Source organism: Poromitra crassiceps (genome assembly GCF_964638095.1).
Source record: "Poromitra crassiceps genome assembly, contig: HAP1_SCAFFOLD_157, whole genome shotgun sequence".
Lineage (NCBI taxonomy): Eukaryota > Metazoa > Chordata > Actinopteri > Beryciformes > Melamphaidae > Poromitra > Poromitra crassiceps.
Genome location: NW_028152211.1, coordinates 106,053 through 130,294, shown reverse-complemented (window position 1 = coordinate 130,294; position 24,242 = coordinate 106,053). Strand labels below are relative to the sequence as shown.

Sequence of the window (24,242 nt, the reverse complement as noted above, 5' to 3'; positions counted from 1 at the left end):
AACCCGCCTCCAGATGTTCAACAAGCCCGGGCGAAGAGAAGTGTCCTGGGGCATACAGAATTGGCTCGCCAACACAGCTCTCCTCTCAGAAAATCACACGACAAGAAAACACAGACAAGATTCCCACTCTGGGGTCCTTCCCCCAGTGGCCGGCGGGGATGGGACTCACCAGTGGCCGGGGCAGCAACAGCCCGACCATCACTTCAGCCACCTCCCCCTGGATCATTTCCTCCTCAAAACAGAGCAGGAACTACACGAGCGATCAGCACTAAGCCGGGCATTTCCCGAATGGGCCTACGAAACCTTTGGTCCCATGGGAGAGAAGATGAAGCAAGATGGAGAGAGATATCAGAAAGAAGAGGAAACCGCCCGCCTCATGCGCCAAAACCACCGCCTTCGCCGCCGCAGCGTACGGATCGCCAATCAAAGATCCAGATCAGAGATCCAGAAGATTGGCTCAGGGATCCAGACGGCCAGCCCCGCAGTCATAGGGAATATGTCTGCCTAGAAGAAGAGAGACGGGAAGAGATCCCCCTGAAGGTTGGGCCAACCATGATGGCAATCTACAGCCTAAACTACATGGGGGAATTCCGAAGGATGAATCCGGGACAACTGGGGTTTCCGGTTCGTGGGGGTCCCTGGTATAATTGGCAGAAAATTGTTGCGATACGCCCCGGGGTGGTACCATCCTACATGTGGTCTGTGCTAGACGCCGCCCACCCCTATAGAGAGGGGAGGGCAGAAGAGGAGTACAAGATCTTCCACGAAAGAATCCGCTTCTCAGCGGGCAGAAGTGACCCCTATGGCCCGGTGGTGACAGGGCCATATGCCGATCCCCGCTTCCAGCATGTCACCTTACCCCCAGGTGCTGTTCCAGTGAAAGTCACCCAGCTGAGGGGAAGGGAAGGGGACTGGTGTTATGTCAGCACCCTGGAAGATCAACCCCTCTGTATGTCTGTATCCCGTTTCTGGCCCAAGGAGTAAGGAGGGGCTGGGAGTTGACATACAGAGGGGGAAGGATACCAGCTAGCGGTTCGAGAGAACATTAATGAACAATATCACGGAGCCAGGCTTGAAGACAAATGGATCGCACCAAGAGCCCTCCTATAGTAAAGGAGGGTGTAGCGATTTGTGATATTAGAGTTACTATAGCAGGCCTTTGGTACTTGTTTTGACATGCTAACTCATTATACCGCTGGTTATGGTCCTCTAGTGATAAGAGTAAGAACTGAGCGCACCATGATTCATGAAAAAGAATGGAATATGGAGTTATGTTGGGCTTGTTTTTAATTGTGTTTGTCACAATGATATATCTCATGCTATGTTTAGTGATGCATTTATGCTGTGTAGTGCTTATTACAGTGAGCTAACAAGGATGGCATTGCTTTTTAACCCTACGACATTATACTAGTCCTGCTTAAAAGTGTAACAGAGTGAAATGTACTCTTCTCTCTGAGAGAAGATATGTGCCTGAGGCCTAATGTTTGACTATGCAAAACCTTTTGAAGAATGAGCAAACTGAATGTTGGCCGCTATATCAGGCCTTTAGCTGAAGTAACCCAGTAAAATGATAAAATGTTTCTATGCATGAAGAAGCCTATCCATATACTTTTATTCATGCTATAATCCTTTTATTCATGTTATATTCTGCTGCAGTAATTGCTGTGTTATGCTTAGGATGAAGGAGGAGAGAAAAGCATGTTGGCTCCAGCTCTCCTGGGAGAGAAGATATGATATGGAAAGGAGGGGAGGTTGCCACTGAAAGGCCAGGTGTTGGAAACTAGACAAAGCACTGTCTGGACTCCCTCTCTCCCTGTCAAGGGAGGCGATAAGGATGGACGATACACTCTACAGCGTGACCAAATATGGCGGAAGGCCAGCTAACTAAGTGTATGTGTGTGTGTAACTTTGGAGCGTCCTGCAGAGATAATTGGATATTTACTCTGCTCCCAGGCTTTTAAAGCCGTGGGAGGAGGGTTGATACCAGGCACCTGTGCGGTACGCCCGACACCATATGAAGAAATGTATCTTTGCTTAGATAAATTAATGAAAGGACCCATTTGGATTCCCCAGCTGCCTACAGATAAAATGATGAGGCCTGTCAGATAACAGAAGGGAGGGATGGGTATAAATTAAAAACAAAGTCTACTATCTATGTAGCATAAGGTTCATGAAGAGGCCGAGTGAACTCCGGAACACTTAAAAAAATTGGACAAGGTCCAGCAAAATTTCAAGCCCAGCCATTGGAGGAAAGGAGTCACATTTCTCTGGGAGGGGGGCGACTAGATAGTATAACCAATAAAACCCCTAACTAGTCCACTAGTGGGCAGGGAGCCAGGGCTGGCCACCTGCCTCAGCCGTCACATGACCAAAATGAGCTCATGAGAAAACGGGCCCAAGGGTGGGGAGGTATCTGGCATATTGCCAGATGGAATATCGACTATAAATATGGGACGCTCTCTAAGAGGAATCAGATCATCCCAGCTCTTTTGAAGACTGCTTTGTATCCATACCTTGGTAGCTTTTGCTAGCAAACTTTGTATTTTAGACTTTGTCTTTTTAACACTTTGTAATACTCTAACTTTTGATTTTGAACTTAAAAATAAATAATTTTTCTTTAAACTCGATCCACCTTCCTGTGTCTCCTGATTCATCGATCTTTTGAGGTCTCCAGGCTTCCAGCCTTTTTCTTCTTCATAAGATCAGTAAGTATCCCACAGCTTACACCCCTGGCCCCTTAGGGGCCACGGGGTACTTAGGTTACCCCTCCCTTGCTTGAGTTGTTGCAATATGTGTGAACAGTTGCAGTGAAGGAGTGAACCGTAACACTTATCACTCGATTTAAGGTAGAACATTTCTCTAAGGCTTCAGGCTACATAATCTGTACCTAAGCAGGGGAAAGTGCCCCGGTGACTACTGACTGGGACAGACTTTTTTAGTCTGACACGCTGAGGGTGGTCATCAACGGGGTTTGTCTGTTGATAGGATCCTGATGAACAGAGCTCTGGTCTGAAATACTGGTGATTGCTAATCAAAGAATATTTGTTGTGTGAATCAGCGGGTATGAGAAAATAAGAGTAATTAAACACTGCTATCTATGAATATAAATTTATAAATAGAAAAGATTATTTGTACTCTCAACTCCGGTGCTTCCGTAGGCCAGTAGGGTAGGGGACCACGTTCGACCGATTAAAGCTGGATTAGCAAAGCCGGAGTATAAATATAAAGAGCATGAGGTCGGAACCTAGAACGACTGAGTAGCGGGTAACTGAAGGAACTCTCTTATACCGGATGAGGGTTTTCTCCCCAGGCATCAAAAGGTGCTGAAGGAGATAATATTTTGGTATCGCCTCAAAAGTATATTATTGAGTTAATATATTTTGATACTTTAAAAATATTCCATAAGTGACCTGAAAGGTCGTGTCTAGGGGTCCTTTTATTCAACAGTACATATTTGGTCCACTACAGGGAAAAACACCTTGTACCCCGTAAGTATCCCGTAAGTACAGGGTACAACACATTGTACCCCTTAAGTACCCTGTAAGTACATATTTGGTCCACTACAGGGAAAAACACGTTGTACCCCGGAAGTACCCTGTAAGTACGGGGTACAACACAGATCTTGTTACCCTGTACTTACAGGGTTATTTGCGGCCTGTATTCTAAAGCGTTACCGACATTGGTAGAGGTAGTGACAACACTGTCCTGAAAGGGGCTACTTAATCAAGCGATCTACTCCACTTACCACTGTCTTTCTTTCCCCTCTTTCTTTCTTTTCTTCTGTTTCTTTTCAGCGCCAGTCAGACAGAATAATAATAATAATAATATGGAATTTATATAGCACTTTTCAAGGACTCAAAGACGCTTTACACTAAACACTAAAAGGGCGGGGGCGACAAAGGTGTAACAGACAATAGACAAACACGACACAGACACACAGGGATAGGCAGGGGGAACTTAAGAGAAGGCAGAGGAGAAGAGAATGGATAGAACTCTTCATTTTCCTTCATTGACTTGCAATTTATATTTTGGTTCTTCAGTTCAGCTTCAGCAGTGCAGAGCTACTCTTTAGGCATATTTTACTTTCACTTTTGCAAGATGCTGCAGGCTGTTGCAAATGGGCGGTTCCTCCATGCTGTAAGTCCCATATAAATTACATCACAATCGGAGCACTGCTGCTGATTGGGTGGTTGGAATGTGAGTCATGGACAAACAAGTTTCATTATCATCCAGGAACAACTGTTAGTTGGTGAAATCAGATTGTGCGTGTGGCACAGCCTTCCTCTCTTTGCGGATCATAATAACGGTGAAGATGAGGAGCCCCGCAGGGCTACAGCGCGCGCTGACTCTTTATACACGGTGTGTGGGTCATCATCTTCATCACCGCCATCATCATCATCAGTCCACCTCAGTGGGGATCATAGGAGCGCCTTTCTCTAAAGGACAGGTGAGGCATCATGTCTGCAGCCTGTCAAGCTGTGCATGGACATGGACTCATGTAGTGCAGCGGGGTAACACTGTAGAATAAGGGTCACTAAATTAATGTTACTTAGGTTAATTAATGCTTAATAAACATGACGTAACACTTATTTTAGTGACCCTTATTGTATTAAGTGTTATGGCTTAGAGTAGAGCATTGAGTTATACACTTCAGGACAAGGAGAGTGAAGACGCAATATTGTTTGATAATTTGCATACGTGCAGCACAAGAGCCTATTATCTTTGAGTTCAACTGAATACCCTGAAAAGTCTCCTATTGCTCAGACGTTTTCACATCAAGGACTCAAATTAAACCACGGGCCCCCATTTGATAAAATGTTGGGTGCCCATCTGATTAAGATGTTTTGCTTTAAGATGATTTATTACAGAAAGTGTATGAAACCCATGACCAAAATAGTCATTGTGTCATTGTGTTACTTGGATGGATGGAATTCTAGTGAAAATAAATTATTCACCATTTTTTGGGGGACCCCCTGGAACCCCCTCAAGGACCCCTGGCGGTCCCCGTCCCCACATTGAGAACCACTATAGACGGCCATCAGTGATGTAACTTCTGAATAGATGCACTGGTGTGTTTAACAGAGCCAAATGGAGGCAGGAGTCACATAGGCTATTAGAGGAGACAGACCACAGTTCAGCCGACTCAATGTGGACACATTAATAAAGCTAAAATAAGTGTCTTCCTGGTTTTGCTAAATATGTTCTTGATGCCATGAAAGTGATGCCCATCTCCTACTTGGCATCCTTGTAATAAGAAGCTGTCAGAGCCATGTGGTTATCTGAAATGTAATCATCCTTACTCCCTGAAGTCAAGCAGTACAGGTGAAGTTAAGTGACAATACTACTGGTCCTTTTTTGTGTGTGAACTACAAGAGTGCAAGAGTAGTGTCTCATTCATAAAACAGGGTGTTTATCCTTTGCCGCTTCAAAAAGTTGACCCACTTCTCCAGGCACTACACCACTGGGAATGGTTTGCCCGTCCCATTAGCAGCTTACAAAACATTAGGCATTTTAAAGAACATTGGAAGTAGTCTAAAACTATGCTCAGTAGATTGTGTAACTTTTAATTGTGGGTAATGGGTATAGTAATTCTATAAGGTCTAGGTATTTGTCATGCTACATTAAGCATAGCGAATTGTGTTCTAATATTTGTATTTTGTGATGTAGTTTTAAACGCAATGCCTTTATATGCAATTTAACCTGAATTGAAGATTTGTGTGTCTATGGTGTGGATATTCTGTAACTACAAGATTGGGTGGTATGGCTTGTGATTGGGTGTATTGCTTGTATGCATTATCTGTATAGGCTGTGTTGTTGTGTGTATTATGTCATCAATGTGTGTGAATGTGTTGAATGTATGCTTTTTCTATATTTCTATACTATATTAAATAAATATTAAATGTTGTTTTATGGTATGGACTCTTGGAAGAATTGTCCAATAGGGCTAAACGAGATCCAAATAAACAATCAATCAGACTGTGTGTTTGATATCTCTCTCTGTAGCCCCGCGGCGGGGTGGAGCGGGGACCCGACCTAATCCGAGCTGCAGGGCTGGTGGAGAGGCTGCAGGCGCAAGGTGACACCCCCCTTTGTCTCTGTGTGTGTGTGTGAGTGTGTGTGTGTGTGTGTGTGTGTGTGTGTGTGTGTGTGTGTTTGTGTGTGTGTGTGGGGGGGGGGGGGGTGCATGCGTGCATGCGTGCGTGCATGTGTGTATGTGTGTGTCTGCAGGGATATGTGCTGCAGATACACGTGTGTTGAATGTGATGTTACAGGATATGTTTCTCACCAGGTAGAAACCAGACCGATGCTTCTCATTTGAAATATATTGGAAAATGTCTGGTACAGGATATACAGACTCTCCATACAACAACAAACACACACACACACACACACACACACACACACACACACACACACACACACACTATATATATATAAATTTAGTTATTGAACTAAATTTGAACTGATGATGACAAGCTTTTTTGTTTGCAACACTTTCTATGAAGTTTATATAATATACATTCTGATCGTACACCTTATAATGCCATCACAATGCATTCTAAGTATAGATATAATCATGCATACTGTTATAACATTATAAACACATTAACTGTTTATGCATTATTATAACTATACTTAGAGTGCATTATGATGGTATCATTCTGCGCTTACATTCTGTGTTGCTGTGAGCTGGGATAGAAGAGAGGATCATGCGTGTGTATACCTCATGAGAGATCTGAGTCATGCACATTCTCTCTCTCTCATTAATGGAGCACAGCAGACATGAGGCAATAGAGGAACTTGGGCCACTCCCCCTACACATCCTGCTTTTCATTTAAAGCCATAAAGGATTGGAACAAACTCCCCACTGACCTGAAAGTCTGTACACATTTTAACACTTTCTCACGTGAAATGGATTATAAATAACCAACAATATGATATCTGTTGTGTACCATGCAATTTATTATTTATTGTATTGTTGTTTTGTTTGTGCTGGCAACCCTGCCCTGGGACTGCAGATGGAAAATAGTAATTTGCTATAATGTGGTGCAAAGCATATTTTCTCTATGAGATCAATGTTATCTTTTGCACATGGTCCCTGACAAATAAACATAATAAACTAAACTAAACTAAACATAGCTCTGTGTGTGTGTGTGTGTGTGTGTGTGTGTGTGTGTGTGTGTGTGTGTGTGTGTGTGTGTGTGTGTGTGTGTGTGTGTGTGTGTGTGTGTGTGTGCGTGTGTGACCTACATGCCTGTGAAACCATGCCCTCTCTCATGCCATGCCGGTACTAGGAAAAGCATTATAGAGCAGTGGTTCTCCACGTGGGGTCCAGGAACCACCAGGGTTCATTGATGGGATTCTTGCAGGTATTCTGGACAAAATACAAACATATTCTCTGATTTGGGTCTGGGGGAGAAAATCTCAAACAGGAGTCTGTGGCTCAAATGTGGACTAAATTAGGGTCCTTGACATGAAAAAGGTTTAGAATGACTGTTAACAGAGCAGTGGTGTGGTTCTCAAAGTGGGGTCCGGGGACCCGCTGGGGTCTTTGAGGGGGTCCCAAGGGGTCCTCAGCCAAAAGGTGGATAATTGATTTTCACTTTAATTTGATTTGATTTATTATTGATTTTAAAAGACAACACAATCAAAGGGATAAAACATGCGAAAGTGCAAACACCAGCATGGTCCCTGGTCTTATAATGACCCATCCATAAGTAACACAATGACAGAATGTATGTGTGATAATGTAACCAGACAGAGACCCAAATGCAGAGACTGAGAGACTGAAGATGGTTTCAAAGGATTTACTTGGAATGATGGAGAGTAGTACAAGTCCAATCCAACAAGGCAAATCCAAAAAGAGAAGACAGACATAAACTAGAACGACCGCACAGCGGATTTATGCCTCCGCCATTAGTTCATTCTTAAGTCCAAATCGCCATTTGAGGCAAATTGGAAGAAATTCTGTCAAGGCGCTCCTGAGATGTTGCGTTAAAGAGCTTGGAAATTGTGTGTGTGAGGTCACAGTGACCTTGAACTATGACCTTTAACCATCAAAATCGAATCAGTTCATCGTTGAGTCCAAGTTAATGTTTGAGGAAAATTTGATTCCGTCAACGAATTCCTGAGATATTGCGTTAACAAGGTTGAAAATGGCGTTCGAGAGGTCACAGTGACCTTGGCCTTTGACCTCTGACCACCAAAATCGAATCAGTTCATCCTTGAGTCCAAGTCGATGTTTGAGGCAAATTTGATGAAATACCATCAAGGCATTCCTGAGATATCACGTTAACAAGCTTGGAAATGGCGTTCGAGAGGTCACAGTGACCTTGACCTTTGACCACCAAAATCTAATCAGTTCATCCTTGAGTCTAGGTCGATGTTTGAGGCAAATCTGATGAAATTCCATCAAGGCGTTCCTCAGATATCACGCTAACGAACATTGGACATACGGACGGACGTACGTACTGTACGGACGGACGGACAACCCGGATGCATAATGCCTCCGGCCTGGCTATCACCGGCAGACGCATAAAAATGCATGCATCTGGCAAGAGTTAGACCAAGCTGATAAAAGCAGTCAGAAAAGGGCAGCTAGCAACAAGCTAAGCACATCAGACAATCCAGCAAGACACATGAGCTCACAGTCACATACTATCTCAAGATTCAAGATTCAAGATTTTTTATTGTCACTCCGTAGTACAAGTATCACGTGTGAAATTCTTGTGCTGTGGACTCCGTTTACAACATAGTACAAAATATAACAGGGCATATGAGTGCAAAAACAACAAGAGACACAACAAGCAATAAGGCAGTAGAGTGATAAGACAAGTCAGAGACAGTGGCATATTCACTGCACATAGGTGCACATGGCATGTGTATACTTTAGACGTACTTAAACATTTTAAATTCGACATTGTGTTTGCACATGGCATGTGTATACTTTAGACGTACTTAAACATTTTAAATTCGACATTCTGTTTGCACAGGTGCAAATAGCATATACTGTACCTAATTAAACATTAGACATACGTAATGGTAGCAGCTACAGTACGGTACAGTACAGCTACTACACTATTTGTGGTGATTGCCTAGATCAAACCACAGCACAAACACACACATGTCACATGACAGACAGGGAGGAAACAAAATATCAATTAGAAGTACATGACAGATCTAACCCCATGACAGGATGACTGTTTTGGTCACTGGTTCCTTACACTTTCTGTAATAAAACATCTAAAGGCTAAAATCTTATCAAATGGGGGGGTCCATGTTCTAATTTGTGTCAGTTTTGTCCTTGACAAAAGGTTTGACAATCGCTATACACTACAGTATAGAGAGGACTTAGCTGCACACGTGTGCCTGTTTGACATTGGTCGGGTCACTTATTGGGAGGTCGTGAAGCGTGCAAAGCACACTAGAAATGAGCGTGTAATATTTCTAGTTAACATTCTGTAGGCTACATATTTGATGATGAGTGAATGGGAAATTGCATGCACATGAAAACACCACAAAATTACTAAGTAGAGGAGAGGAGACGAAAAGTAGAAGTGTAATACAAGAGAGAAGTGTAGCGAACAATTAGGCTAGAAAAAGTATTTCATACAACTATTAATCATTAGCTTACATATTGGGTTTGAATATGTCTGAGTAATTTATTAATTATGTGTCCAGAATAGCTGGTTCGGATACCGTGGTTAGCTGCCCAGTAGGTTTAAGGCTGTTTTATGGTTAGAGTGTCGACAGGTGTCTTACGAAAAGTGTCAGACGAGACTATAGCATATCGGGAGGGATCGAGACATCTGCACAAGCTGTCACTCTCTCTCACACACACACACACACACACACACACACACACACACACACACACACACACACACACACACAGACACACACACACTAAGAAAAGTCTGAAGAGAAAGAGTAAAGATGGCTGTGGGCGTGGCCTCATGTCTGTTTCCTGTTATTGACTGCAGTAGTGGTGATTGTGGTCTGGATGCTGTCTGCAACTTGCTGTGTATAGTGTTCCTGGGGAGTGCCGTGCATGTCAATGTGGGAACTGCTGTGGTCTGTAGGAGGAAGCTCTAGCAATGCTTCCCACTATGTGCAAAAGTTATGCATCCAGCCTGTGAAATTTTGTATCAGCAGACTGTCAATAAGAATTATTTCAACAGACTATCTGCTAGGTACTTTTAATTAACACATTTTCAACAAACGATGCAATTTACAAGTTGATTGTCAAGTATACCTGCTCAAATGAAGGCAACTTACAAACTATGGTTAATGGACTGTCTACATTCAGTTAAGGTTACGTTTATTCTAACCTGACACATGGTTTTGTTTTCACAAGTGTGATCTCATCTCATGATCTCGCACGAATAAAGCTGCCTTGCAAGGTTCAGTTTATTATGCACATAAAATAAATTGTTTGGGGCAGGGGTTGATTCCCAAACTTTTTCAGCTTTCGATCCAAAAGATAATTTTAATGTTTCCTGGGGACCCAAACTCATGAATATACATGAGTTGCCATGACATCGATCTTAATTAGTAAACTATCAATAAATCCAAAGAACACACACACCTGGATTGAAATAATTATATGGAATGCATTTAATCAATAAAAAATTCACATCCACAGCAACATGTACTTCAATCATGAGAGGCCAGTTGGTAGGATTAGACAAACTTTATTTAGCAATCGGCATGCATGGCAAATACTTTGGCGCTTGACTCCATTGGCCAGTGGCGCTGCTCTTGAGGCAAGAGGAGGGCACCTGCATAGGCTAGGAGATCCCCCCCCCCCCCCATGGGGGATCAGGAGTCAAGACTCGTTGGTGGCGGACTGGGGAGGTGGGTGGGGCAAAACAACGCTTCGGAGGACGGCTTCGAGGGAGATGGACTGCCGTGAAGCTACTGCTGCTATGATCGGCCAGAGAGAGAGAGGTGACGTAGAACCCTTGCTATATATATAAGGATTAACTGACGTCATATTTGAAGTCATAGCAGACGTCATACTAGGACTTTGACTGACCACGTTATGCTAGGGCTTGACTGTCGTCAGGGGATGATCGGATTATGCATGAGTGGCCTTCAGCTTGAAATATGGTCTGGAGACCTCACTTCAATCATGAGAGGCCAGTTGGTAGGATTAGACAAACTTTATTTAGCAATCGGCATGCATGGCAAATACTTTGGCGCTTGACTCCATTGGCCAGTGGCGCTGCTCTTGAGGCAAGAGGAGGGCACCTGCATAGCCTAGGAGATCCCCCAAAAGGAAGATCTGATTACCGGAGGTTAATTGAGATCTGCAGGCGCCAGTAGTTGATTGTACTTTTCTGGCCTTCGACCTTTTAGCGACTTACAGCTATTTGCGGCTGGCGCTCCCAACTCGGTCGGGCCTTCGATCTTGATACAATAATGTTTACTTGGTACGTGCTTTTCCTGCCTTCGAACTTTTTTGCGACTTACAGCTATTTGCGGCTGGCGCTCCCAACTCGGTCGGGCACCTCGCGATAGCGCTTCCCAGCTTGGCCTACCTGGCCGCCTTGGCGCTTCGCGATTGTACTTTTCCGGCCTTCAACCTTTTTAGCGACTTACAGCTATTTGCGGCTGGCGCTCCCAACTCGGTCGGGCCTTCGATCTTGGTACATTAATGTTTAGCTTGGCGCTTCCCGGCTTGGCCTACTTGGCTGCCTTGGCGCGACTACCCTGACTTTCTCCGGCTCTCTTTTTCTCTATCCCCCCCAACGCTTCCCAGCTTGGCCTACCTGGCCGCCTTGGCGCTTCGCGATTGTACTTTTCCGGCCTTCGACCTTTTTAGCGACTTACAGCTATTTGCGGCTGGCGCTCCCAACTCGGTCGGGCCTTCGATCTTGGTACATTAATGTTTAGCTTGGCGCTTCCCGGCTTGGCCTACTTGGCTGCCTTGGCGCGACTACCCTGACTTTCTCCGGCTCTCTCTTTCTCTATCCGCCCTTCTTTTTAGCCTATTTAAATTTTTATTTTTACATGTTTCACCCTCTCCTTCCTACTGCCCACCTCTCTCCCATTGTGCGCATGCAAGCACACACACACACACACACACACACACACACACACACACACGGGGTCAGCTCGCCATTCCGAAGTGTCGGCATTCCGATCATTGACTTCTATGCTTTCGGAGAGGCGGCCCTTTTTATCTCCAAAAAATGTTTCGCCGAGAGGTTAGGTTCTGGGGGAGGTTAGGCTTAGGCATGGGGGGTGGGAGAGGTTAGGTTTAGGGTTAGGGTCTGGGGGAGGGTTCTTTCGCAATGGCGAGGCAGATCTCAATTTTGTCGGAATGCCGGTATTTCGGAGTGCCGACATTTCGGAATGCCGAGGTGTCCCCCACACACACACACACACACACAAGCTACAGTAGCTAATCAAGTTGATATTATAGTAAACTGACATATTAACATTACCTGTCACAATCTGTTGCTGTTTTACTGCCAGTTACTTCCACTAAGAGTTAGAGAAGTGTCAAGAACCATCTGGGTTCATTGCTTTTGGTGCACCTTTAAAAGCCCTCTGTGTCGGCATGTAGGCTCTAGGCTGTTTTACTAGCCCTGCATGTCGACTGGTATAGGCTGCAGCCATAGGTGATTCTAGACCTTTCAAACAGGGGTTGCATAACCCCAAAGTCAAATGTTACTCCGATTGGGGGCTTTCCGGATAAAGAAATTTGGTAAATTTTAAAATAAAATGCATTAATCTGGGGCACTCTGAGAGCAAAATGAAGAGGCTAGTATATATGAAGAACTACACACATCACATTAATATCCTCTTAAGTATGCTGTGGCTTTACAATGATGAAAAAATAATTGTCTCCTTAGCCTATTCTATCTGCATGATAGTGTTTCTCAACCACTGATACGGCCCAGAAGTCACATGTTCACGTGCCTTCTCCGGACCGAGGCATGGGTCCCTGACGTTGGGCTCGGACCCGGCTGCTGCGGTAGTCAGAGCCGGGGGTGTGACAGGCGCAGCCTGCGTGGTTGTCACTCACCGGTCGTCCACCGCCGCGCTTCCCCCCTCATCTTCGTCGTCCGAACTGAGAACAATGTTGCTGCTGCCGCCGGCTGCTGCTGAGGTGATGGTGTTATTGTTGCAGTCATGTTTCTCTGTATCAGTCCTAGTTTTCTTAGAGAAAAGTTGGGTTGACCCTTTTAGCCATGTTAAATATCTTCTGTCTATATATGTGTCTATATATGTATACGGCAGTGACAGGAACCCGGGGGTTGAGACTCAGGGTGGGGGTAGCGTCTTTGGGTGAAGCTCGGTTCTTGAGCGCAGCTCGGCTTCACGGATGGAGTCCCAGCTCCATCAGCCACCGTGGTTCCTGTGAGCAGAAGATAGAGATGCAGGATTATGCAGCCCTAACTAGCATGTCTTTAGCTGTTTGTGGGAGGAAACCGGAGTGCCCGGAGAAAACCCACGCAGGCACGGGGAGAACATGCAAAGTCCGCGTGTGCTGCCCGTAATTAGCATGTCTGTTGATGTTGTGGGAGAAAACTGGAGTACCATGGGGAAAACCCATGCAGGCACAGGGAGAACATGCAGACTCCACGTGTGCTGCCCTTAACGGAGGAAGAAACTTAGGGTTGGGGGGGGAGAGTCGTGACGACTCAGACAAATGGGGGAAAGATGGAATGGTTGTGTTTATATATGCTACAGGTGATTAAGTTGATAGAACACAGCATCAGTGAGGTGATTGGATAGAGTGCAGGTGAATAAAGTAGTGAGGCGTAGGTGATTACATGGTGTGCTCTTGTGTTCCTGAACTTCAGTTATCACACTAACTCCATTTCACTAACACAGACCACACCATAGTTTGAACGAAAATATGATTTATTGTAAGTGAGTGTTGTGTGACAGTGACAGGAACCCGTGGGTTGAAACTCAGGGTGGGGGTAGTGTGTTTGGCTGATGGAGTCCTGGCTCCATCAGCCCAAGAGTGCTTCAACATAAAAGTGAATGGGCTCTTCGGATGTCGTTGAGGTTGTCGCGGATGTAGCTGTGATAGGCTTGGGAAGACGAGCGGCCTAGGATTTGGACGGTGCAGTCCGGGAGACCTTGAGTGGAAGCGGTCGTCACCGCGCCAATGCGGAATGAATGGCCGGAGTACAAATCTGGAGAAATTCTTGATCTGAGGATGACTTGGCAGAGGTGATGGTGGAACCAGAAGCGTGTAGTCACTTTGCCCGATTCTGTGGTGAAGAGAGGATCTTGGGGAGAGGAGTGTTGTGCTAGTCTCCTGTTGACGTAGTTTAGAATGGGCTCGTAGGGGCTCAGAAATGATTTTAGACGGAAAAGGAAAATGGGATGAGACAGTCCGGATTGGTCGGTTTTGCTTAGTTTGAGGTTGAATTGGAAGGTGTCTGGGGTGTGGATGGAGATGTCAGAGAGACTGGTGTGCCATGAGGGGTCATAGGTGGAAGAATTGGTTGTGAATTCTGAGCAAGATAAGAAGCCGAAGAAACCCAGGAGGAACATGGATTCCAGGGTGGAGTTGATGATGGGGGTTGAATACCCTGGTTTGGACGCACCGGGTGAGGAGGTCGGTTGTCAGGGGAAGGCATTTCGGTGGAAGCCGAGGTTCATCCTTGTGAAGGCCTTTAACTAGTTACATGGGGGTGAGAAATAGAGGGGGCCAGAGCGCCGGTGAGCAGTTTAACAAAAAATTTGATACCGCAGAGGTAGACTTGGATGGTGGATGATCTAATCCTGAGGACTGAGTGAACGTAGATGATGTAGCTGGTTACAGAGATTATGTCGACCGAAGGGAATGGAAGGTGGTGCGTGATGTGGAAGGCTTTGAAAGAGCACCATCCGGAGTAGTAAGCTGATAGGGTTTTTGGGGCCAGGCTGTTTAAGATGTGATGTTTGGTGGCGACAAGGTGGAGGACCTGAAGGTTCAGTGGAAGATGGTTGCTGAAAACGGTGGGACCGGAGTTGGATGCTGGTCAGAGTCTGGTGCCAAGGTTCTGAATTTCTGGAAGGAGAAACGAGAGAGGGAGTCAGCTATTGAATTCTGGTACCCGGGAATGTGGGCGGCTCGGAAGACGAACTGGTTTTTTGCTGAGACCAAGGTGAGCCTGCGGATGAGTTTCATGATGTGGAGTGATTGTGAGCGACCTTTGTTGATGATATCAACAGTGGTCCGGTTGTCTGTGTGGAGGAGGATTACTTTGGTGGACCACTCGTGCCCCCAAACATGGGCACTCCTACATGGACAAGCTACCAACGGAGGCGGTCGCATTTTCTACTCGTCTCCCTACTCCTACTCCCTTCCCCTCTCCCCCTCATCCCTCTGCTTCTGCTACCTGGAGCCAATAACACCCAGAGCAAACTTGCATTCGTCTACTCGAAATGACAAATATGGATTTATTGGATTTACTAAGCTGGTCTCTCAACGCAAATCAACTAAACTTTGCGGGGTCCGGGGAACCCCCACTCTCTGCCCAGACGGATCTTTCGCCGCGGGATACGGGAAGACAACAGCGATTGACCCTAGGCTGTGGCGTCATGAAAATTGAGATGGGCGGTCAGTGAATTTGAACTGTGAAAAATGGATTATATCTGGATATATCATGGAAATTCCACCGATCTGCAATAAGAGAAATGAACTAAGTTGAGAATCAGAGACTTGACACCTGCTGTTGACTTTCTGGTCTGTGTGACCTGAAAGGAATTCCAGGCAACCAAAACATCTCTAATCTGGACTCTCGTACTGCCAAGGACGCAGCTCTCCTGATATTTCGTCTGCAACTGAGCTCTTGTCTCCAACCCCCCCCCCCTAACCCCCCCCCCCCCCCCCGCCTCCAGCAACTTCCCCCCGCTTTGCAACCCCCCCCCCCCTTCCCTCCCACGACGAACCAAACCGGCGCCGTAATGGCAGCCTCCCTGGTGTCGTGGTGTGGGTTGTCTTTGCTGGTAACCCTGTACATTTACAACAAATGTATCTGTATTGTATAATATTGAAGTGTGCCTCTATTACTTTTCTAATTAGTAATAATGTGAATTCTGAGTTATTTCATTTATATGCTTTGTCCAATCCAAATTGCTGGCGCTGTTCAATGGCGACCCGGTTTTGCTCTCCGACTCTGAGAGCGAACCAAGCAGAATTTCGCTCGTGATACTTGTACCATGAAGTGACAATAAAGTTAATCTCAATCTCTCAATCAAAGGATAGCTGCAACGATGATCGGGTAAAGCTCGAAGAGTGCAGAAGATGGATTGAGAAGGGAAATCTCCGGCGGCCAAGCAGAGGCAAACCACCATGGTACCCGCCAAAGCCGATGGAGGGGGCAGCATCAGTGAACAGTTGGATGTCTTCTGGGTGGGTGATGGAGTCCTCATAGAACAAGTGGATTCCATTCCAGGAGGAAAGAAAGTCATGCCACAGAGTCAGCTCAGTCCTGCAGCTGTCGTCCAGGGTGATGTGACAGTGCAGGGACGGAACGGCGGCGGACAGGGACAACAAGTGGGAAATGAAGGAGCAGCCCTGGGGGATCATGTGGATGGCGTAATTCAGGTGCCCAAGCAGTGAAAGTAGCTGGCGCTTGGTGCACCAGCGGGCGAGGAGATGGTTTGAGATCTAGAATGAAATGCGGTGGAGCTTCTCGGTCGGGAGGGAGGCCTGGAAGGTGACGGAATCCAAGGTGATGCAGAGAAACTCGAGGGACATGCAGGGCCCCTCTGTCTTCTCCGGGGACATTGGAACCCCGAGCTGCAGAAAGGCAGACTTGAGGGTGGAGAGGTCATGTGATGGGGGTGCCGACGGTGGTGTTACCATGAGGAAGTCATCCAGGAGGTAGACGATAAACGGAAGTTTATATTTGTTCATATTTGTTCAGGATCCAGCAAAGTGCGTAATAGAGTGTACTCACTCGTGCGAGGACAGAGAGAGCTTATTGACAGTTCGCCTGTGGTGCCAACGAACCTCCGGCTTATGAAGGTAAATAGCCTATGTCCATTGTCCAACAAGTTTTCTCAAATGTGCAATGTGATACAAGTTTCTCAGTGAGTTATAGTTGATTGCCTCACTGAATTATCTGCTAATACCCAATTTTAGCAGCATAATTTGATGTCTTGGCGTGGCAAGGCTGTGCGTAATGACATATCCAAAACAAATTCCAGTTTCCACTGTGCAAATACCTCTCTGCGCTGGGAGCGCAACGGTAATCTCCATGCAGCGCACCCAGCACAGAGAGGTATTTGCGCGTAAGAGGTCCTTTTCAAAGCTCTTAGCGCAAAGTAATTGTGCGCTTCTGACGATAGCATAATGCCATCTATCACCACATTTTAGTGCTGAAATGCCTGCTTTGGCTTGTGGCAGCCAATGCCCAGTACAATTATCACAGGCATGCGCTTGTGTCCGCCCCTAATTTGCATTGTGCACGGCGTTAAACGAGCGCAAACGCTAAATTAGCGCTTTTGGGAAGATAGAGCCCAACATCTTCTGCAAGGTGTCTCCAGACTCTGCCAGGATTATATCATCCGCATAAAGTAAACATTACTAAAACGACATTGTCAAATTGTAGCCCTAAACCAAAAATGTTGATCTCCAGGGCTAGATCATCTATCTATATATACATTTGGCAATGTGGACTCTGTTTCAATGTGGACTCTGTTTCAATGTAGCCTGATATTCAGACTGCATCGTCAACTCGTCAACTCATTTCCTCTTCTAGTCTGAGATTGCATCACTAGAGACCAAGGTGCCTACGGCAACCGGCCGGCAGGGCACTAGGGCAGCCGCAGCAGTCTTGCTCTGCCTGCTGGAACAGAATCTCTCTGGGCTCCCTGGCTAACACTGATTTGGGAGTGAGCGAGGATGTAGGACTGAAGTGGTAAGATCTGAAAATATGTATCTCATTCCAGCGGCGGTTGTACGGCGGTTGTAAAGCACTAATGTTAGTGCTCGCTAATGCTAACGTTAGCCGAGCACAGCTGCCTTTCATAGACAATATGAACAACCGATGCCATTTAGCTGGAATCCTAACGAAGGCACACATTTTCAGAACTTGTAACAATGGTCCAACTTACTTGCTGACTTCTCCAAGTCCTAATTATCTTTTGTCTGTATAGCCTTTGCTAGGAGACATGTTCCATACAACCCCTCTGGCCCACCTACTAGTCACAAGCTCAAGCTAACATAGCTAGCAAATACTAGCCAGCTTCTCGACCGTAGCTAGCAACAATTTTTTGGCAACAGTTGTCCACAGTCCCCAAGAATGTCTTATCGTACGCTGCAGTACCTTGGTAATCGTTAAAACCAAACATACAAAGTCGGACGACTTTGGCTGCTTAACATTAGTAGTAGTAGTGTTAGTAGTAGTGTTTCTGTTGTGCATGACAACAGCATTAGCCAATCAGCGCCCGTGATTGGATTTTCAACCGGAAAAATATTGTTTGCACATGGCGATGCCAGAACAAGAAGAGCAAAATCCACAACCGTGGAGTGGATGTGGCTTTGAAGGTCTGTAGCCAGGCTAGTTTCAATGTGGACGCTGTTTAAATGTTTGTGCCGGCCACAGCTATGCCACTTTATGTGCGATTGGGCTAAAACTTTGAGGGGGTGTAAAGAGCACGCGTGCAGGTGACCTGAGGGGGCCAGATTATTTTTATTACGTGATTGCCCTAATTACCTATGTCATCGGTGAAGTCATCAATGATGTCATACCATCGCTGATGATTTCTACAGTGATGCCATACATAGGCATTGTGACATCACTGATGTCATCAGTGACACACCCACAGAGAGACTGAGGGAGAGGAGGGGGAGAGAGAGAGGGAGAGTCTGAGGGAGAGAGATGAGAGGAAGAGAGAGGAGAGGGAGACCAGTGGCTATTCTAGAGTCTGTTGGGGCCCTAGGCAAAGATTCCCCGGGGGCCCCTCCAACCAGCATTCATCGCCATTATTTTATAAATAACCTGAGACCAACAAAAAAGACATTACATAATAATTAGAATTCCTCAAGTTCCTAGGACATTATTTCATTAGCCTATTCATGACTTTAATACATGGTACAAAATTAACCTTTTTGTCCACCGGCCAAATTAATTAATCGTTTTTTAGATGCATCGCAATGAGTCACGTGACGATTAAAATCGATTCACAATGTTCGATTATCGATTTGCAAATATATATATATATATTTTTTTTTTTTGCATTTTTTTTTTTGCAATTTCTTTTTTGCTTTATTTGCAAAAAATATGGTATTTCGCCCGGAAAGCAGTTCCTTAACTGTAAAACGAGACCAAAACCGAAGTACTGGAAACTGGAATCACTGAAGAAAGCATGCAGGGTGGCTGTAACATGTGATGCGTGGACTTCAGTCGCAACTGAAGATAATGGAGGTACATTTGTTTGTTTACTTTAATTAATGGATACTGACAAATATACCTTGCTTAAAAAAAATCCTGTTTGGTGAAAAAGATGCATCGAAAATCGTGATTAATCGTAATAATCGTAATAATCGTTTAATAATCGAATCGTAGCACCCTTAATCGTAATCGAATCGAATCGTGAGGTGCCTAAGGTGGCACACCCCTAATTCAAATGTTACCAGCCACTCAATAGATTATATTGTTTGTTGGTTTTTGGCTGGTGGTGAGTGAAGCAAATATATCAGCCAATTGCATATTTACAGTATACATTATTTGACAAGCGAAAAAATGAGCTGCTTAGAGTTTAAAGATAAATAAACTTAATAAGAAGTAATTTGTACCTGCGTACTTCACAGTTAACAAACAGTGTACATCTTCACATAGTTGATACGGGCAACAACACAAAACGCAACGCGTTTCAACCGTTGGTTTTCGTCAGGCTGTATGGAAACCAACGGTTGCAAGCTTGACGGGAATGATTCACATACATTTTTTTTTAAATATTATATTTTCAATTTTAACAATATATGAACAAAACAAGCTCAGAGACAGGATAGGAAAAGAAAGAGAAATATCAACATTCATTATAATGGGGTGCTCCCATCCATATAGGGTGCTTATGTACTTGTAAGAGATGTCGTGCATGGGGTCCCATGCAAGGCGCCCAACAGGACCCAGCCGGGCAACCAGCCGGGCAAGCCCAACCTCGTCGAGGTAGGATAGAAATGGGTCCCAAATAGTTAGAAACTTTTTAAGTGAGTTGGTTCTCAGGGATCTGAGCCTCTCCATCCTTATAACAGAGATCATGTCCGTCAACCACAGTTGGAATGAAGGTGAAGAGGGGGACTTCCATTCTTTCAGAATTAATTTTTTGGCAACAGTTGTCCCCAGTGCCAGATAAGATATTTCAGGGATAAGAGTCTTTGAACCACTGACATAATCACACACATTTCAGGATTGCACCGGTGTATTCAGTGATTTACGAGCTGTGTGTGTGTGTGTGTGTGTGCGTGTGTGTGTGTGTGTGTGTGTGTGTGTGTGTGTGTGTGTATGTATGTGTGGACAGGCTGTGCAGTGAAGGATTATGGGAACTTGGAGTTTGAGGAGCCGGTGGCTGACGAGCCAGTGGGCAGGGCTAAGCGGGTGCGAGCGGTGGGCGGAGCCAACCAGAGACTGGCCGAGGCGGTGAGCGCCGTGAAGAGAGATGGACACACTGCTGTGATGCTGGGAGGCGACCACAGGTGGGTATGTGTGCGTCAAGTCAAGTCAAGTTTACTCATATAGCCCTAATTCACAAGCATGTCTCAGAGGGCTTCACAGAGAATATGTCTAGCTAATTCTAGCTGACACAACAGTAGCAAATTACAGAATAAAGCTAACACTTTGAACAATTGATAGAGAAATATAGAAAATATAGAAATATAGGAGAGAGCAGAGGAGAGAGCAGGAGAAGGGAGGAGAGCAGGGGGAATGTGAGAGAGTGATGGGGTGGGGAGGGAATGGGAAATAGTGGATGGTTTGTCCATATTATTTTATGTCAGTAGACTTGACTTGCTGTTCTACTGTGTCAATGTTAGAGGTGAGACTTGAGCCTTTAAGACTTGAGATTGACTTGGGCCTCAAGCAAAGTTGAATTGGTCATCTGTAAGTCAAGAGTGTGTTGTCTTGAGGTGTCTCTCTCAGTCTGTCTGGCTCTTTGGCTTTCTCCCTCCCACTCCATCTGTCTCTCTCTGCCTCTCTCCCTATTGCTCTCTGTCTCTCTCTCCCTCTTGCTCTCTCTCCATCTCTCTCTCTGTCTCTCTGTCTCTCTCTCCCTTTTGCTCTCTCTCCGTCTCTCTCTCTCACGCTGGGGACACACCAATACGCAGAACTTGCGCGCATGCGCCGTGCAGCGCACCTCCGCGCAGAAGGCGCTCTCTGTGTCCACACAGAGAGCGCAGCACACTTGCACGCTCTGCTCGTCCGCTATATATTTTGCCCCAGATCTACTGTCTTCGTTATCATGGGTAGTAAATAACGACATAAATATATAAAGTAATATGTTTGGGATAACTGTTAATGTGGCTACCTTCGGCGTTATAAAATGCAATTGCATCATATTTAAGTCTGTTCTCTTGTTTTCCCAGTGCGTGCTGTTGTAGAGAGAAGGCGAGTCCTAGCTCTCTACTTGTTGCTTCGCAGGCAACGAGCCCCTAGAAGCAACTCCCCCTCTCCAACTGCTCTTTCTCTCTTTTCACACTTCCAAAGGGGCAATCAACAACGTAAATAAACATTATTTTACTTTAAAATTGGTTTTATTTGACGAATGTCCGATTTCCGAGTTCCTGCCTGCCCTGATCTGATCTGTTCAGCTTGACAGAGTCGCTCACGGGCGCAGAGGTCCGTGCACAAAAATAGAAATCTAGGCTATCTTGCGCGCCCTGAGCGTCCGCGGAGCTGCGCGCAAGACAGACGCTTGCGGTGTGTTTTCACAGTCACTCTCCATATTGCTCACTCTCTCCCTCTGTCTCTCCCTCTGTTTCTCTCTCCCTCTGTCTCTCTCTCTCTGTCTCTCTCCCTCTGTCTCTCTCTCTCTCTGTCTATCTCACTCTCAATCTTGCTCTCCATCTTGCTCTCTCCCTCTGTCTCTCCCTCTGTTTCTCTCTCCCTCTGTCTCTCTCTCCCTCTGTCTCTCTCTCTCTGTCTCTCTCTCTCCAGCCTGGCGATTGGCTCGGTGCTGGGTCACGCGGCGGCGCTGCAGCAGCAGCTGGCCGTGGTCTGGGTGGACGCTCACGCTGACATCAACACGGCATTTACCTCGTCCACAGGAAACCTGCATGGACAGCCCATGTCCTACCTGCTCCACGAGCTGCACGCCAAGGTCATGCTAGCCTCATATAACACTGATGGCCCGTGTCCTACCTGCTCCACGAGCTGCACGCTAGCCTCATAGCACACTGACAGCCCGTGTCCTACCTGCTCCATGAGCTGCACGCTAGCCTCATATCACACTGACAGCCCGTGTCCTACCTGCTCCATGAGCTGCACGCTAGCCTCATATCACACTGACAGCCCGTGTCCTACCTGCTCCACGAGCTGCACGCCAAGGTCATGCTAGCCTCATATCACACTCAAAGCCCCTGTCCCACCTGCTCCACGAGCTGCACGCTAGCCTCATATCACACTGACAGCCCGTGTCCTACCTGCTCCACGAGCTGCACGCTAGCCTCATATCACACTGACAGCCCATGTCCTACCTGCTCCATGAGCTGCATGCCAAGGTCATGCTAGCCTCATATCATACTGACAGCCCGTGTCCTACCTGCTCCACATTACATTACATTATGTCATTTGGCAGACACTTTTATCCAAAGTGACTTACAATAACACATTTTTGTCAGCAATAGAGCAATCAACTATGCAACACAGTCTATGACAACTACAACTTCTGAAGGAATAGTGGTAAAAGTTTAGCTTTTTTTTCTTTTTTTCTTTTTTTTTTAAGAGAGAGAGAAAAAAGTTAGTTCAAGAGGGGCCCAGATGGAGCCTGAAAAGGTGTGTCTTTAGTCTTTTCCGAAAGATCGGCAGTGATTCGGCCGAAGGTGGAAGCTCGTTCCACCATTGAGGTGCCAGGGACGAGAAGAGTCGCGAACGGGATGAGCGACTTGTGAGCCCCAGTAGTGGAGGAGGGGCGAAGCGTCCTGCGCTGGTGGAGGAGCAGAGGGAACGGTGAGATATTTGGAGCCTGACCATAGATTGTAGGTACAGAGGGGCTGTCTGGTGTACTGCCCTGTAGGCCAGAACCAGTGTTTTGAATTTAATGCGTGCTGAGATGGGAAGCCAGTGAAGGTCCCGGAAGAGGGGAGTGACATGAGAGAATTTGGGTTGGTTGAATACCAGACGGGCTGCAGTGTTCTGAATGAGCTGAAGCGGTTGGATGGCTGCAGCAGGTAGCCCAGCCAGAAGAAGATTGCAGTAGTCCAGGCGAGAGATGACAAATGCATGGACCAGGAGTTGTGTTGCTTCCCTTGTGAGAAACGGATTTTGCGGATGTTGTACAGGGAAAACCTACAGGAGCAGGCAGTTGCTGCGATGTAGGCTGAGTTGGACAGCTGATTGTCAAGGATCACTCCAAGGTCCTTAGCTGTCTGAGAGGGAAACACAGTAGTGTTGTCAATGGAGATGGAAAGGTCGGTGAGGGGACAGTCTTTCCCGGGGAGGAAGAGTAGCTCTGTCTTACCAAGATTGAGCTTGAGGTGGTGGGCAGACATCCAAGCACCAATGTCTTTGAAGCATGCAGCGATACGTGCCTCGATTTGGGTGTCTGAGGGGGGGGGGGAGAGGTAGAGCTGAGTGTCGTCAGCATAGCAGTGATAAGAGAAGCCATGCGATGAGATCACATGGCCAAGAGATCTGATATAGAGAAGGAATAGCAAGGGGCCCAGGACTGAGCCCTGGGGCACACCTGTGCTAAGAGTACAGGATCTGGATAGGGATCCTCGCCATGGTACCTCGAACCTGGTATGAGCGGTTAGAGAGATAGGAGGCAAACCAGGAGAGTGCAGATCCTGAGATGCCTAGATCAGAGAGAGTAGAGAGAATAATCTGGTGATTCACTGTATCAAAAGCTGCAGACAAGTCAAGGAGGACAAGGACAGAGGAGAGGGATGAAGCCTTAGCAGTGTGTAAGGCCTCGGTGACTGAAAGGAGAGCTGTCTCAGTAGAGTGAGAAGCCTTGAAGCCTGATTGTAGAGGATCCAGTAGGTCATTCTGGGAGAGATAGAGAGAAAGTTGTTCAGAAGCAGCCCGTTCAAGGGTTTTGGAAATTAATGAGAGAAGAGA

The 24,242-nt window shown here is 46.1% G+C and overlaps 1 protein-coding gene across 1 annotated transcript in view; it reads left to right on the top strand.

The window, feature by feature from the left end:
• Window positions 1–4,255: 4,255 nt before the first annotated feature.
• Window positions 4,256–24,242, top strand: part of LOC310770670 (arginase-1-like) — a 38,642-nt gene continuing 18,655 nt past the window's right edge. Inside the window, exons 1-4 of the mRNA XM_083663410.1 lie at window positions 4,256–4,447; window positions 6,004–6,076; window positions 20,488–20,662; window positions 22,119–22,281. Coding sequence (XP_083519536.1) covers window positions 4,313–4,447; window positions 6,004–6,076; window positions 20,488–20,662; window positions 22,119–22,281 — 546 coding nt within the window. The 5' untranslated portion in view covers window positions 4,256–4,312. The remainder of the gene's footprint in view (window positions 4,448–6,003; window positions 6,077–20,487; window positions 20,663–22,118; window positions 22,282–24,242) is intronic.